At 54.4% G+C, this 15,731-nt stretch overlaps 1 protein-coding gene across 2 annotated transcripts in view; it reads left to right on the top strand.

Annotated features, from left to right (window-relative positions):
• The window catches only part of RPS6KA1 (ribosomal protein S6 kinase A1), a 36,066-nt gene extending 20,896 nt beyond the window's left edge, over window positions 1-15,170 (top strand). For both annotated transcript variants that reach the window (XM_082833701.1, XM_082833700.1), the window contains 11 exons: window positions 814-878; window positions 1,134-1,236; window positions 2,680-2,810; window positions 4,152-4,277; window positions 4,499-4,588; window positions 4,968-5,126; window positions 11,987-12,148; window positions 12,389-12,465; window positions 12,747-12,864; window positions 13,772-13,909; window positions 14,246-15,170. In XM_082833701.1, the coding sequence (XP_082689827.1) occupies window positions 814-878; window positions 1,134-1,236; window positions 2,680-2,810; window positions 4,152-4,277; window positions 4,499-4,588; window positions 4,968-5,126; window positions 11,987-12,148; window positions 12,389-12,465; window positions 12,747-12,864; window positions 13,772-13,909; window positions 14,246-14,368 (1,292 nt within the window). In that variant the 3' untranslated portion in view covers window positions 14,369-15,170. The remainder of the gene's footprint in view (window positions 1-813; window positions 879-1,133; window positions 1,237-2,679; window positions 2,811-4,151; window positions 4,278-4,498; window positions 4,589-4,967; window positions 5,127-11,986; window positions 12,149-12,388; window positions 12,466-12,746; window positions 12,865-13,771; window positions 13,910-14,245) is intronic.
• The last annotated feature ends 561 nt before the right edge of the window (window positions 15,171-15,731 follow it).

The raw sequence follows: 15,731 nt of genomic DNA, 5'->3' as shown, positions 1-15,731 counted from the left end.
TTTGGGGCAGTGGGGTGACCTGTGTGTAGGGGGAAGGCAGGAACTGAGTCATCTGTACTCCCCCTGGGGATGAGGACAGAGGCCCCGCACGCAAGGAGCACGAGCTCAGGCGTCAGAGGCTCAGGCCCCAGTCCCAGCCCCATGACGGGACCCCACTGCCTCGGTACACAGTGGTCCCTCCACAAATATTTGTTGATCGAGTGAGTACCATTTGTGAGCGAAGTGACCCAAGGCAGTTGACTTCTCCCCCCAGAGCCCTAGGTCCTCGTCTCCATGGAGGACAATGATCTCAAGCTCTGTTGATTAAGTGAAGTCAGCGAATGTGTCTGTAGCAGCTGCTCAGTATGTGTTGACTCCTTGGCTCCTGGGTTCACCTGGATCATGACCAGCTTTGTAAGGTCCCGTCCAGGTCCCTGGGCTTGAATGGAGTGAGAGCCTGTCTGGTGGCTGACGAGGGCAATGGGATAAGAGCAGCAGAGATGAGGCCTGAGCTGGGAGGGAGGTGGGGGCCCCCTGCAGATCTGGGAGCAGGTTCGGCCTGTCCTGACTTTGGCCTTGGGCGCGTTGCCTGGCCTCTCCTCTCTGGGCTTTCCTTCTCCCGTCAGTACATTGGAGCCTGTTCATAGAGGGGCTCCAGACAGTGGAAAGTGCTGAGTGGGCAGGAGGCCTCGGGGTGATGGCTGGATGGATTTGGGGTGGCGTGAGCCCAGCCACTGGTCCCAGGCCGCAGTGAGGCGAGGCTGCTCGGAGGACAGGGCGGGGGTCTGCGGGTTGGAGCGTCCCAAGGCAGACCTCTCGTCTGGGCTCTTTCAGGCTCCGGCCCTGATGGGGCAGAGGAAATCAAGCGGCATGTCTTCTACTCCACCATTGACTGGAATGTGAGTGTGTCTGTCCACCCCAGAGCCCCAGTCAGGGATTCAGCTGTGGTCGGAGGGGGCTTCTACTGCCTAGGGCCTCCCATAAGAAGCAGAGGTGACACCATGGCCTTGGAGGCATGGGCTCGCCTCCCAAGGGCAAGCGGTCATGCCCTGTCTGCATAGCCTGTGCTCTGTCCAGGCCATTGACTCCTGCACGGGGCCGCTGGCAGGCTGTGGAGGTGCCAAGGTGACCACTGTGCCCGCCCCGCCTTGCAGAAGCTGTACCGGCGCGAGATCAAGCCACCCTTCAAGCCGGCTGTGGCACAACCCGATGACACCTTCTACTTTGACACTGAGTTCACATCCCGCACGCCCAAGGGTGCGCCCTTTGTCCGGTTTGTCTTGGACTGGTACAGGAGGGAAGCAGGGAGTCAGGGGCCTCTTGGGGCACAGGGGTGTTCAGGGCTGCGGCAGGCCCAGGTGTGTGGGCAGACAGGTGGATGTCTCCATCTCATTCTGCCTGGTCGTCCCACTCCGGGATTCTGTGGGCCTCTTTGTGCCTGGGTGAGGTGGTGGGGGTGGCCTTCAGGCCACAATAGAGAAGTCGGGACTCCTGCCCCAGGCATCTTCAGCCCACTGGGAAGACCAGACGCATCAGGCTCACACTCACGTCAGGGCTGAAGTATCTGACCCGGCAAACACGTGAGGTGGAGACGGTCTGGCAACAGAGGTGACAGTGCCCACAGGTCAGGGGCAAGCGTGGGAATCGGCTTTGGCTACTCTGACCACTGGGCTTCAGTGACTCATCTGAAACGTGGGCTCAGCCATAGACCCTCTCAGTCTCTGGGGTTACTGCTAGAAGCCAAGTAGGGAGCTTCTGGGAGGGAACTTGGTAAATCCTAACATTTTGGCTAGATATTGGGGAAGAGTGTTCGTTCTGGAAGGTCTCCTGGAGGGGCAGGTTTAGCAGAGGGGGTGCTTTTCTCACTGTGGCTTGCACATCTCTGATGTCAGGGAGCTTAGCACTTCTCCAAGCAGTCTGTCCCATCTTTATTTGTTGATCTGACAAATACGTACCAAGTCCCTACTGTGTGCCAGCCATGGGAGCATTGATGGTGAACAGGACAGACCCAGGCCCTGCCTTCATATGGCTCAGGCTGTAGTGGGGGAAGAGACATGAGGACAGCTCTGGGCAGCACGACAAGTGCAGCTTAATGAGGCGAGGGCCTGGAGGAGCGGCATGAGGCCAGGTTTCTCAGAGGACAGTGTGTAAGCTGAGCCTCAAAGGACGGACGAGGAGTGGATTGTAGTTAGCAGGAACAGCATGTGCAGGGGCTCGGAGTCTTCCTTAAGGACCTGAGAAGCTTGGCGTGGCTGAGCTGTGGAATCGGGAGAGAGGAGGCTAAGCTCACAAGCACCTTATTGCCAGGCTGAGGAGCTGGGCTTTCCTGAGGGCAGAGGGGAGCATTTGAAGGGTACAGGCAGGGGGTAGACTTGTGGTTGGAACTATCCCTCTGGCTGCTGCGCAGAAGATGGACCTGAAGGGGCAGATCAGAGGCAGGGAGGCCTCCAGAAAGGGATAAAGTGCCTTGGCCTGGGCGGGTGGCGGAGGTGAGGGTCTTTCTGTTCCTTGTGTGTAAGGGCTGGGCTGGTCTAAACACACATGGGCAGATGGGCTGAGGCCGGGGATGAGGGGCCCTGCCCAGGCTGCCACAACGACCAGCTGCTGAGGCAGGCCTGGAAGCCCCTGTGGCCCACTTTGCTGGGCTGCCTCAGGTCAAGGGTACCTCCTCTGGCTCACATCCCTCTCCTGCCCCTGCAGACTCCCCAGGCATCCCCCCCAGCGCTGGTGCCCATCAGCTGTTCCGTGGCTTCAGCTTCGTGGCCACTGGCCTGATGGAGGACGACGGCAAGCCTCGGGCCACGCAGGCGCCCCTGCACTCGGTGGTACAGGTGAGGGGCAGGAGGCTGCTGCTCGGTTGTCCTTTTCCACCTAGAAGCCACAAGGCAGACGGCTGAGAACACAGGCTCTGGACTTGGATAGGTTTGGGTTCAAACCCTGACGCCACTGTGGAGCCCATTGGGCCTCCAGCCTCCTTGAGCCTCAGTTTCCCCATTTGTAAAACAGGGGTAACAGCACGGTTATGAGGTTCCTGACACAGCCAGGACATTGCAGGGCCTGGGTAAATGCCAGGGAGTGCCCAGGGTGGTGCTGCTGGGGAGTGGCTGGTCCTGACGGGGGTGGGTGGCGTGGCACTCGGGTCTCCTTCCACTTGTCCCCCATTTGCACACTTTCCCGGCTCTGTAGGAAATGTAGAGTCGAGAGGCAAGAAGGTGGACTTCGGGAACTTCCCTGGTGGTCCAGGGGTTGAGACTCCATGCTTCCACTGCAGGGGTTTGTGGGTTCAATCCCTGGTCGGGGAACTAGAATCCTGCGTGCTGCACCGTGTGGCCGCAAAACGACAGCGACAACAACAACAACAAACAAACAAAATTTAAAAAAATGTAGACTTTGGAGCTCCCTGCCTGGGTCAGAGCTTCCAAGGTCAGGGACTGTGGAGGGGGCATTCACCTTCCCAGTGCCTCAGTTTCCTCATCTGTAAATGGGGTTGATGATAAAACCTTTCTCCAAGGATTGTTTCGAGGATTATGTGAGTTGACGTGTGTAAAGTTAAGGTGACTATGTGATTTATTATCCACCTGGGATATCTTGGTCGCGGACAAACGTTAAACCAGACTGGATGTGAGGACAACAGACATGAACCAGGGCCGTCCACGGGCCGTGGGTCACCTGGTGAAAAGTGCTCGGAATAGTGCCTGCCACACTCTCAGCACCATAGCAGCATCTGATACTGTTAGTGTCTCAGAGCCTCGAGACACCCTTGAGGGTGGGCTGTGTCACCCAGAAAGGGGTGGCAGCTCACTGAAGGCCACGTAAGTGGCAGAGCTGGGACCTGGCCCAGGACTCCTTCATCCCTCTCAGCCCTGCCTGGGCTTCTCAGAGCTTCAAACCGCTCCATGTGTCTCGTGGCCTATTGCCTGCCCCCTCCAGCACCCACTAACCACAGACTGCAGCCAGGCACCCTGGAGAGAGTGAGTGTGCCCATCATATAGTGTAGAAAACAGGCCCAGACAGGGGCAGGTTCTTGCCTGAGGTCACACAGCCAACATTCTACCCCGGGCCTCCAGCCTCTTGCCCAGTGCCATCTCCACGGTGCCAAGGCCTCGGGTTCTGGGGGGATGACCTCTGCATCCTAGAGCTCGGGGTCAGTCCTACCTGTTGGTCTCCTGCAGCAACTACATGGAAAGAACCTGGTTTTTAGCGACGGCTATGTGGTAAAAGAGACGATCGGTGTGGGCTCCTACTCCGAGTGCAAGCGCTGTGTCCACAAGGCTACCACCATGGAGTATGCTGTCAAGGTAGGCCTCTCGACCTTGTCTCGGCCGAGGCCGCTCGGCGGGGTGGAGGTGGGGGGCCACGTAGCCCTGGCCCGTTGGTGGGGGAGAGTTGGTGCCTGAGGCTCTGTGGATGGGTGAAAGGTGTGCGGCTGAGACTCCACGCCCTGCAGCGTGGGCTCTGTGGCGGGAAGCGAGTCTGGGGTCGGTCCCTCGGACACCACCACACGCACCCCTCTCCTCAGGTCATCGACAAGAGCAAGCGAGATCCCTCGGAAGAGATTGAGATTCTTCTGCGGTACGGGCAGCACCCCAACATCATCACTCTGAAAGATGTAAGTGGGGGTCCTCGAGAGTGGGCTGGGGACGGGGCCCTCGACTCTAGGACCGTCTCGGGGCTGCCATTCCTTGGGCTTCTGATCCTCCTGTGCTTACGGATGGGGAGGCCCCTTAGTGCTGCTGATCTGGCTGCACCCAAGTGCCCTCCACTTCAGACCCAGGCAGTCTCTGAGAGCTTTCCTGCCCCTCAGGACAGAGCCAGCACCCTGTCCAGGGGCCCAGATAGGTGAAGGCCCTGCCAGGGTGACTGAAGCACAGAGCAGAACACACGCCCAAGCCTCATGTCATTCCTTCCTTCCTGTCCTGGTGAGCTGGTGGCCAAGGGGCCCAGGCCTGGCATCAAGGGGAGGGGCCTGATGGTGAGGTCTCTGGCAGGTGTACGATGATGGCAAACACGTGTACCTGGTGACAGAGCTGATGCGGGGAGGGGAGCTGCTGGATAAGATCCTACGGCAGAAATTCTTCTCAGAGCGTGAGGCCAGCTTCGTCCTGCATACCATCGGCAAGACCGTGGAGTATCTGCACTCCCAGGGGGTAAGTCTTGGGTCGGGGGCACCAAGTGGGCGTGGGGGGCGGCCAAGGGTCGTACCGTAAACGTGTATGAACCATGACTGGCCCAGGCAGTCTTCAACCAGCCAGACAGAGGGGAGACTTGGGATGAGTGAGGGGGCGAGTGGATGGACATAAGGAAGGGAGGGAGGGAGAGATGAGGCCAAATTGTGAAAATGAACATTTGTTCAGGACCTAGGCAGGCGTCAGGTTGACTTCTTTCCTTACATTATCTCAATTGATTTTCACAACAACCCTGTTAGGTAGGTGCTGTTATTGGCCTCACTTTACAGGTAAGAAGGCTGAGGCTCAGAGATGTGAGCTCACTGGCCCAGGGTCACACAGTCCAGGAAGAATGGAGCCAGAATGTCTGACTGAGGAATTTGGGTGGAGAGCTACAGATGGGGAGTGAGGCTTTAAGTTAGGAACGAGCAGGATCACTGTGGGAGCTGCAAGGCTTCAGGGTGGTGAATCCGGCCGTGGGTTCGGCTGTTAGGACAGAGGAAGTGGATGCAAGAGGAAATGCTGCTGGAAACACAGCAGGTGCTACAGAAGAGTGTGCGTCCGAACCGTAGGACTTGTCCTTATCATTGCACAAGGCAGAGCTAGAAAAGGTCCTTATAGGGTATCAAAGCTGAAAACAGAGTCAGCGTGAGTTTCTCTCTGGACGAGATGATGTTTTAGGGTGCTTCTGGTCAGGCAGTATGGGGGTTAAGGACGCAGGCTCTGGAATGAGACTGGCTGTGTCCAGTTCTGCGTGTTAGGTTGGGAAAACCTCCCACCTCTCTGAGCCATTTCCTCATCTGCAAACTCATGACAGTAAGAGCTGCCCCTTCACAGGTTGGATGAGGCATGAAGTGAGGTGCTGTGCCAGGGAAGCACCATGGTCCAGCGCAGGCCCCTGGAAAAGGCCACATAAACATTATGGGGAAATAGGACCAGATCATTGCTATGCCTTTTTTTTTTTTAACATTAACTTTTTATTATTTTTATTTATTTATTTATTTGTTTGTTTGTTTGTTTGTTTATTTTGCGGTACGCGGGCCTCTCACTGTTGTGGCCTCTCCCGTTGCGGAGCACAGGCTCCAGACGTGCAGGCTCAGTGGCCATGGCTCACGGGCCCAGCCGCTCTGCGGCATGTGGGATCTTCCTAGACTGGGGCACGAACCCATGTCCCCTGCATCGGCAGGCGGACTCTCAACCACTGCGCCACCAGGGAAGCCCAACATTAACTTTTTAGTATGAAAAATTTCAAACATATACAAATTGTACAAGAATAGAATAACGAACCCCCTGTAACCAGATTCAAGAATTGTCAAGATTTTTACCCCACTCCCTCCCTCTTTTCTTCCTTCCCTCTCCTTCTCCCTCCTTCTCCCTCTTTCAATTTCTTACTTTCTTTTTTGTTGTTGCTGGAGTATTTTCCCCCACTTTTTATTGAGGAAAAAGTTCAAACCTATATAAAAGTTAAAAGAATAGTACAAGGGATGTACACAGCACTATATTGAAAATGGATAACCAACAAGGACCTACTGTATAGCACAGGGAACTCTGCTCAATATAATGTAAAAACCTAAATGGGAAAAGAATTTGAAAAAGAATAGATACATGTATATGTATAACTGAATCACTTTGCTGAACACCCAAAGCTAACACACTGTTAATCAACTATACGCCAATATGAAATAAAAAGTTTTTAAAAAAAGAAGAGAATAGTACAAGGAAAAACATTTCCCTTTAAGAGTCACCAAATCTTTTTTGGGTTTTTTTTTTGGCCGAGCCACACAGCATGCGGGATCTTAGTTCCCTGGCCAGGGATTGAACCTGCGCCCCCTGCAGTGGAAGCGCGGAGTCTTAACCACTGGACTGCAAGGGAAGTCCCAAGATTCACCAAATCTTTTTTGATTTTTTTTTTGGCTGTGCCGCATGGCATGCGGGATCTCAGTTCCCCGACAAGGGATCGAAACTGGGCCCTTGCCAGTGAGAGCGTGGAGTCCTAATTACTGGACCGCCAGGGAATTCCCTATCCCACATTCTGAATGTGTCTGTTTGCTTCCTCATGGCATCATTTTAATTGTTTCTCTATTGCCTATATTTCCTGTAAACTGCAAGGTGCTCCAAAGTCTTAATTAGGTTTAGCTTCAACTTCTTTTTGGGATCAAGGAGTCAATAAACACTCCATGGGAGGCACAGTGTACCTCACAAAGCATCACGTCCCTGAGCCAACATCTCGTTGCCCCCGTTAGTCATCAGTCGTGTCGGTGGTCACAGTCTGGGGATGCGTGAATGGGTGGCGGGCAGTGGGTGGGCCTGAGGTGTATCATAAAGGTCCTCACCAACCCTTCATGCAATGGTTTCACCCTTTCGGGACCTTGGCCTGAATCAATCCTTTCATTAGGGTTTGTAAAAATAAAGTAAAAGTTTTGTGAAAAAGATCTTTACCTCCTAACCAGAGCTTCAGTTTGCTTACCACGTGTACTGTTAATGGTCACGTTTGAAGTGGTTTAGTTTTTTGAAAAGGCCAGTGCAAGCAGACTGATATGGAAACGTGTCAGGTCAGACAGTAACTGTGCTTCCTTTTCCTGTTTTGTTCTCACGTGAGTACTAGCTCATGTTACCCACAGAAGGCTTAGAAGACAGAGCTGAAGCAGTGCGTTTCCAGTGGGCCCCCTGAACTCAGAGCAGGGGAGGGCTTTGTAGAGTGGGAGCTGCCTCCAAAAGGAGTGAGCCCCTCCAGGAGGGGCGGTGAGCTCCAGGACAGACAGCTGCTCGGTGGGGTGTCATGGGAGAATATTGTTTCTTGCCCAGAGAAAATCTTTGGGATTTTGGAATCTATGGGCTTCTAAAGTTTCTGGCCCTTTCCAAATACCAGGGGTAGATGATGAGGAAATGGGAAGCTCTCCTGGAGGTATTTGGAGGGAGATTCTCGGGGCTGATTATACTTTGGCAGCATCTGTGGTCTAGAAGCTGGGAATCTCATAACAGCCGAGGAATGGGAAGGGGCTGACCAGGAGCAGGGTCCACTGGGACCTCCTGTTTGTTTTAACGTTACCTTCCTATTGAAATATCACATAAACAAATCATCATGTATAATTCAATAAATCTTCAAAAAGTGAATACACCCATGTAACTGAGCACCCAGATCAAGAACTGAAGGATTTCCAGTTCCCCCCAACCCCCTCGAGCCCCTTCCAGTCCCTGCACCCTCCCCAAGGATAACCATTCTAAGTGAACTTCTAATTTGTGTGTGTGTGTGTGTGGTACGCGGGCCTCTCACTGTCGTGGCCTCTCCCGTTGCGGAGCGCAGGCTCGGGACGCGCAGGCCCAGCCGCTCCGTGGCACGTGGGATCCTCCCAGACCGGGGCACGAACCCGTGTCCCCTGCATCGGCAGGCAGACCCTCAACCACTGCGCCAGCAGGGAAGCCCGTGAACTTCTAATTTTATATAAACGTACTCTTTCATATCTCACTTCTGTCACTCAGCACTCTCAGATTCATCTGCGATGTTGTGTGACTGCAGTTCACTCCTCGTTGCCGTGTGGTTTCTACTGTATGAATAGACCACAATTTAACTGTTCTTTCTACCGTTAATGGACATGGAGTTGTTACCAGTTTTTTGACTGTGACAAATAATGCTGCCGTGACATTCCTACCCTTGTCTTCCGTGAACACTTGCCCATTTTAACGCTGGGTGTAAACCTAACTGGAATTGCTGGGTCATAGTGCAGTGTATATTCATCATTAGTAGATGTTGCCAGTTTTTCAAAGTTGTTTTACCTACTGACACTCCTCCCAGAAGCGTGTGAGAGTTCTGGTACTCTCCAACACTTGGTATTTTCCATCTTTTTAATCACAGCCATCCTAGGAGATGAGGAATGGTATCTCATAGTGGTTTTAATTTGCATTTTCCTGATGACTGAGGAAGTTGAGCACCTCTTCGTGGGGTTATTGCCGTTTGGACAGCCTCTTTTATGGAATGTCTGTTCAAGTCTTTTGTCCGTTTGAAGAAATTGGGTTGTCTGCCTTTTTCATCTATTTGGCAAGAGTTCTTTGTTTAATACGTGGGCCCTTTCGGGTCTCTTGCTTCCCTCATATCGTTTCTGTAAGGGCCCCAGCATGCCGGGGACAGCTTGTCTGAGAACTCAGCAGGGCTTCACACTTTGGCTTCTCTGTTTAGCCAGATGATTCATGTAGAAGAACTTCACCCTTTTGTGTGTGTGTGGCTGGTCACAGGCGCCCTAATGCACATCCTCCGATGGTACTGGTGATGACAGAGGTGCCGCCGCTTCACATAGCGCTTTCCACAGGCCAGACAGGTTCTAAGCACTTTGCACATCAGCTCATTTAACTGTTCCAACGAACCTATGAAGAAAGTATTAGTATTATTCTGCCCGTTTTATAAGTGAGGGAGCTGAGGCTCTGGGAGCTTAAGTAAAGGCCTCATCGCTAAGCTGTCCCCAGAGTCTGTGCCCCTAACTTGTGTGTGATCGGATGCTGCTTTGGACAGCCTCTGCCCCTTCATTTTCCTCCCCTTCTTGTCTTCTGATTTTTAAGGGCTTCTTAACAAGCACTCACTGCATCTTAATGACCAGCATGATGGTGGGGCTCAGCCCCAGGGAGTGCTGGCGTTACTATGGCAGCAGCTGCCACTGTGCTAAATACTCCTGGTACATAACTCATATGCTCCTTCCCGTAACCCTGGGGGCCGAGCACTCTCATCAGCCCCATTTTACAGGTGAGAAAACCAAGGACTAAAGAGGTTAAGTGACACATCAAGACCACACAGCTACTGCTGGTAAAGCCAGGATTCACACTCTGGCCCATCTGCCTCCTGACTGAAATCACAACTCTGCCCGAGCCACAGCCTGTTGACTCAGTGGCTGCATTTGGCCTCCACAGGGCGGGTGTTTTCTTGTTTGGGATTTGGTTTGGTTTGGTAATTTGGCCGCTTTTGAAACCTGGGCCCGAGTTGCTGTATGGTGCCTGTCAGCTGGAGTGCGCAGCAGCTGCCCCTTGAGCCTGTTGGCCTGGCTCTACGGGGAATGTGCAAGGACCATCTCGTGAAGCCAACTAACCTGCGAGACTCAGCTGATCTAACCTGCAAGGTCTCTGTGTGTTTCAGAGGGGTGATTCATTCATTCATTGCACAGCGTTCACGTAGCACTTGCTCTGTGCGAGTCCCTGTGCTCGGTGCTGGGGGTGAGCCGGCGTTCCACAGAGAGATACGGCTACTTATGGCTGGAGGAACCCCCACTGGCCTGAGCTCAGGGCACTTGAGGGATGTGGTGGACAAAGGCTGGAACGGACAGCTGAGCCTTCCACACCAGGATGGGGACTTCAGGCTTTATCTTGCAAGTAGTAGGGAGCCATTGAAGGTCTTTGACGGTGCTCAAGGCGGTACCATGAGCTCATGGGAGGAGGAGAGGGAGGGTGAGAATGAGTTTAGTCTGGGATGTGATGGGATTGAGGGCCTATGGGACATTCAGTGGTTGCCGTCTGGTAAGCAGCCATATGAGCCTGGACTCAGGAAAGCTCTGGGTTAGTGTCAGAGATCTGAGAGTTGTCGATAATTAGGTAATAGTTAGAGGAATGACTATGAATAGAACCATGCCAAGGGAGAGGGGGTGGTTGAAAAGTAAGTGGAGTGGTTCAGCCCCCTCAGGTTACAGATGAGCAAATGGGGCCAGAGGAAAGTCATTTGCTTAAGGCCTCACTAGTTAAGTGTCATCCATCCATTCATTCAGCAGTTATTTATTGAATACCTACCTTGTGCTGGGAACTATTCAAATGCTGGGATGCAGCAGTGAGCAAAACACCCGTGGAGCTTACATTCCAGTGGGTGGGTTCAGAAGACAATTAAGTAAATATCCAATGGTGGTAAATGCTGTGGATAAAGATAAAGCAGGGTGAGGAGACTAAGGAGTACAGGTCCGTGATTGCTATTTTATATGGAATGGTCTAGGGAAGGCCTCACTGATAAGGTGACATTTGAGCTGAAACCTGAAAGAAATGAGAATGAGCCAGGCCGATGCTTAAGGGAAGAGTATTCCAGAAAGAGGGAACAGCAAGTGCGAAGGCTCTGAGGCAGGAGTGTGCTTGGCATGTTGAAGGAAGAGCAAAGAGGCTGGTGTGGCCAAAGCCAACTGAGCAAGGAGGAGAGTGCTAGAGGACCAGAGAGCGCAAGCAACGTGGGTAGGGGGCAGGGGAGAGATGAGGTGGGGCCATCAGGCCATCGTAAAGACGTTTCCTCTTGAGAGCAGAACCCTTGGAGAGGACACGATCTGGCTTACATTTAATAGGATCGCTCTGGCTGCTCTGTTTAGAACAGGCTGTAGGGGGTGAGGTCAGAAGCAGGAAGACCAGTGAGGAGGTTGCTGCCGTAACCCCGGGGGAGGGATGATAGTGGCTGGGATCAGCGTGCTGCCAGGAGAGGGGCTGAGAAGTGCTTGGGCTCTGGGTGTGTTTTAATGGTAGAGCCAGCAGAGTTTGCTAATGGATTGATTGAGGAATACGAGAAAAAAAGAGGAATTGAGAATGACTCTTAAGATTTCAATCCAAGCAATGGGAAGGATGGAGTTGCCATTAGGTAAGATTGTGTGATGGCGGATTTGAGGAGTTCCGTGTGGACAGTCAAGTTAGAGCTGCCTCACAGACGTTGACCTAGAAGTTTCAAGTCGGCAATACCAGCAGCACTAAGGCCCCTTTGTAGCCCCTTCCCCTCTCAGATTCTGGGTCCTTCTGCCCCCTCTCTGGGCCCGTCTTCTAACTCTCCCATCCCTGGCAGTGGACCTGGGCCACCGGCAGCCTGCCCACATGGAGAACTGACCCGGGCCCTCTTCCCCCAGGTTGTGCACAGGGACCTCAAGCCCAGCAACATCCTGTATGTGGACGAGTCTGGGAACCCTGAGTGCCTGCGCATCTGCGACTTTGGCTTTGCCAAGCAGCTGCGGGCTGAGAACGGGCTTCTCATGACACCTTGCTACACCGCCAACTTCGTGGCACCGGAGGTGGGTGGCCTGGCCTCCTCAGCTGCAAGAGTGAGGGGACCTGGCACGGGGAGCCTCGTGTCCCTTCCAGAGGCCCCACGCTGTCCAGAGCCCGTCTCTGCGGCCTTGGCCCGGGTACCAAGGGAGGATCAGCCCAGGCCTGGGACCCTTGTCCTACCCTTTGGGGAGGAGCAGGCAAGCATATGGGGCCACTCGTCATTGCCCCTCAGACAGACCCTCCCCTGCCTCCCTTCCTGCCAGGTACTGAAGCGCCAGGGCTATGACGAGGGCTGTGACATCTGGAGCCTGGGCATTCTGCTGTACACCATGCTGGCGGGGTGAGTACCCCACTGGCCTGCCTCCCTCAGCCCCCCACCCCTTCCTCCAGCCCTAGTGTAGCTGGGGTGGTGCTTGTCTGATGGGAGAGACTCAGCCCTGCCTCAGGAAGGCCTGAAGACAGGGACATGGCCCTGCCTTTGGGAGCTCCACCTGGAGGAGGAAGTCCCACCCTTGGGAGCACCCCATCTGAAGGGGGAGACACAGTCCCCCACCCCTCCCCACCCCTGGCCCCAGGATGGAGGCCAGAGGCTATATCCAGACTGGGTGGACTTTTCCCCAGATACACTCCATTTGCCAATGGACCCAGTGACACACCAGAGGAAATCCTGACCCGGATCGGCAGTGGGAAGTTCACCCTCAGCGGGGGAAATTGGAACACGGTTTCAGACACAGCCAAGGTCAGTCTGTAAGGCCTGGACCCTGCTCATTTGTTGGGGGGGAGGCAGGGTCCCATCCCAGGGCTTTTCAGCATTTCACGAACAGGTGACCTGCAGCCTCATTTCTCCAAGTGGAATGTCCCACAAATCTCTGTTGCCCTATTTCTCCAAGTGAAAGATTCCCAGGCAGACTGCCCCCCACACCTTGTTTGAAAACAACTTGGTGATCATTTACTGGCCCTCCCCGTGTTCTGGGCCCTGTAGGGGAACAGAGGGCTGCATCATCACAGCCCCTGCCGTGGGAAAACTTAGTGTGAGGTGAGAGACAGGCTTGCACACAAGGAACAGAGATGCCAGGTGCGGAGAGGCAGGTCCTCCTGGTCAGGGGTACAGGCAGTGGAGACACGAGCAGAGCCCCGGGCTACCGGGCAGAGAGGCCTTCTCAGAGGAGGGGACGTTTGAGCTTTCACTGTTAGCAATGGGTTCCAGTCATGGGAACCTCTGTGTCAGACAGAGGTTGAGCCCTTAATGAACAGTGCCACCTTGCATTAACCTTATGAGTCAGGTATTTTTGTTATCCCGTTTCTCAGAGGCGAAACTGGGGCTCAGAGAGTTAAAGTAACTTGCCCAGGAGATGCAGTTGATGAGCAGGGGAGTCAGGTTTTGAAGCTGCCCAACCCCAGCCTTAGGTTCTTCCCACCTTCCTGCATGGCTTCTAGAAGGTGAAAGAGAAAGGAAACGGCCGTCCAGGAAGAAGTCCTGAAGAAGGGCATGTGCTTGGGGAGGCCGTGGAGCGGTGTGGAGAGTGGATCGAAGGGGCCACTGCAAGGGTCCAGGCGGGAGATGGCAGGAGATGGCTGCCTTACAGACACAGCTGTGTGCGCCCCTGCTAGCCCTTCCCACCAGCCCCTTCCTGCTGTTCCCCCAGGACCTGGTATCCAAGATGCTGCATGTGGACCCGCACCAGCGCCTCACAGCTAAGCAGGTCCTGCAGCACCCGTGGATCACCCAGAAAGACAAGCTCCCCCAGAGCCAGCTATCCCACCAGGACCTGCAGACTGTGAAGGTACAGACACCCAGGCTGCCAGGTCAAGGTTCCATGGGCAGGGACTTGGGGTGGCAGAGCCAGGAGATGCCATGTGTGTCTCTTCCCAGGGAGCCCCATTCTGACATGCAGGGGTGTCTACAGTGCACTCGTGGCCCCCCTGGTCCTCTAGGGGGCCCAGCCCCTGAGCTCTGAAGCCTCCAGTCTGAGGGATGAGGCAGGACTGATGACCATGAAGAACCACCAAGGCGGGATTAACAGGGGCCTGTGGGGGCTGTGGAACACTGGGAGGGGCTGGCCTGGCCCTGGAGCACATGCGCCTCCCACCTGGGAACTGACTCCCACCTCCTCCCCCAGGGAGCCATGGCAGCTACATACTCTGCGCTCAACAGCTCCAAGCCCACCCCTCAGCTGAAGCCCATCGAGTCGTCTATCCTGGCCCAGCGTCGGGTGAGGAAGCTGCCATCGACCACCCTGTGAGGGACCAGAGCGTCCGGGCCGCAGGGCAGTGCTAGCTCGACGCAGGCAGCGTACTTCCCAGAGGGAGCGGGCCTGAGTCACAGGGCCAGAGGGAGCGGAGCCCCGAGGGAGCCCAGATCACCCCGGGGAGGGCGTGAGAAGTGCCTTCTCCTCCCCCAGGACGCACTCTTCTCGGTTCAGGCTCTGCTGGTTGAAATCGATTCACTGTACAAACTCTTGTCTTCTTTTAAGAAAGAAATGGCACCAACCACCATGGGTTTTTACAAGATCCATTTGCCTTTCTGGGAGCAGAAGTAGCCAGTGCAGCCCCAGGAGGGGCACTGAGTCGCACTAGGGCTGTCTGTAGCTGAGACTCCTTAGAGCAGCTTTGGGGTCCCCCTGGGGGGACCCCTACAACTGGCCATGTGTAGCCGTCTGCACCCACCTCCAAGGCGGCCCAGCGCCGCCTTCCAGAGCCCTTGGCTCTTCGGCAGAACTTGCTCTATCCCCATCGGCTCCTTTTCTCTTCTGTTCTGTTGGGGCTTCTGGAACCACTTTCTGCTAGAGGAGAGGACCAAGGCCCCGTGGCTCCCAGCTCCAGGCACCAGCATCCACATTGGCCGTACCACTGGGTCCTCTGCAGTCAGGTCGGGCAGCCCCTGAAGGAGCATCTGGAAAGCACTTTTTGGCTGACTTCTGTTGGAGTCTGCCACAGGACAGAGTCCACAGGAGGCCTGTGGGGCAGGCCAAGAGGGGCAGGGGCTTTTTTCATTCCTTCCTCAGCTGGTAACTCAGGGTTCATCTGTCCACGGCCTTTCTAATAAACTTAACAGTTGAGTTGAAGCTCGCTTGTCTCCGCTTGTCATCCCTGGATTTGCCCTCCCTCTGCTATTGGGTGTTGAGGACTTTGGCAGTGACAAGTAGTGGGCCAGGGCCAATTGGCCCAGCTGCTTGGAGCTCAGTTGGGGAGCATGTGGGAGTCCCGCTGGCTCTGCCCACACATTCCTGTCAGGGATTCCAATATGGTATTGATCGTAGTAATGGGATTACTAGCCACTAGTGACCAAGTGCCAGGGCCTTACACGTATTTCTCACTTAATCTTAACAACCCTGTGAGGAAGATGCTATTATATTATTATCCCTGTTTAATAGATGGGGAAACTGAGGCCCAGAGGGGGAATGACATTTCCTAATACAATTTTTTTCTGAGTACCTATGCTGGCCCTGTTCCAGATGCTGGTGAACCAAGTGGAAAACAAGGTCATTGTTTTCCTGGGTCTTACTTCCAGTGGGGAAGCAGACAAGTAAACAAAGGTCAGCTACTGATGAGACATGCAGAGTTAAATTGGGATGAGAGATGGGGTGATCAGGGAAGGCCTCTCAG

The sequence above is a fragment of the Leucopleurus acutus genome (assembly GCF_964270905.1).
Source record: "Leucopleurus acutus genome assembly, chromosome: 2".
Taxonomy (NCBI): Eukaryota; Metazoa; Chordata; class Mammalia; order Artiodactyla; family Delphinidae; genus Leucopleurus; species Leucopleurus acutus.
This window is presented reverse-complemented; position numbering and strand designations above follow the sequence as displayed.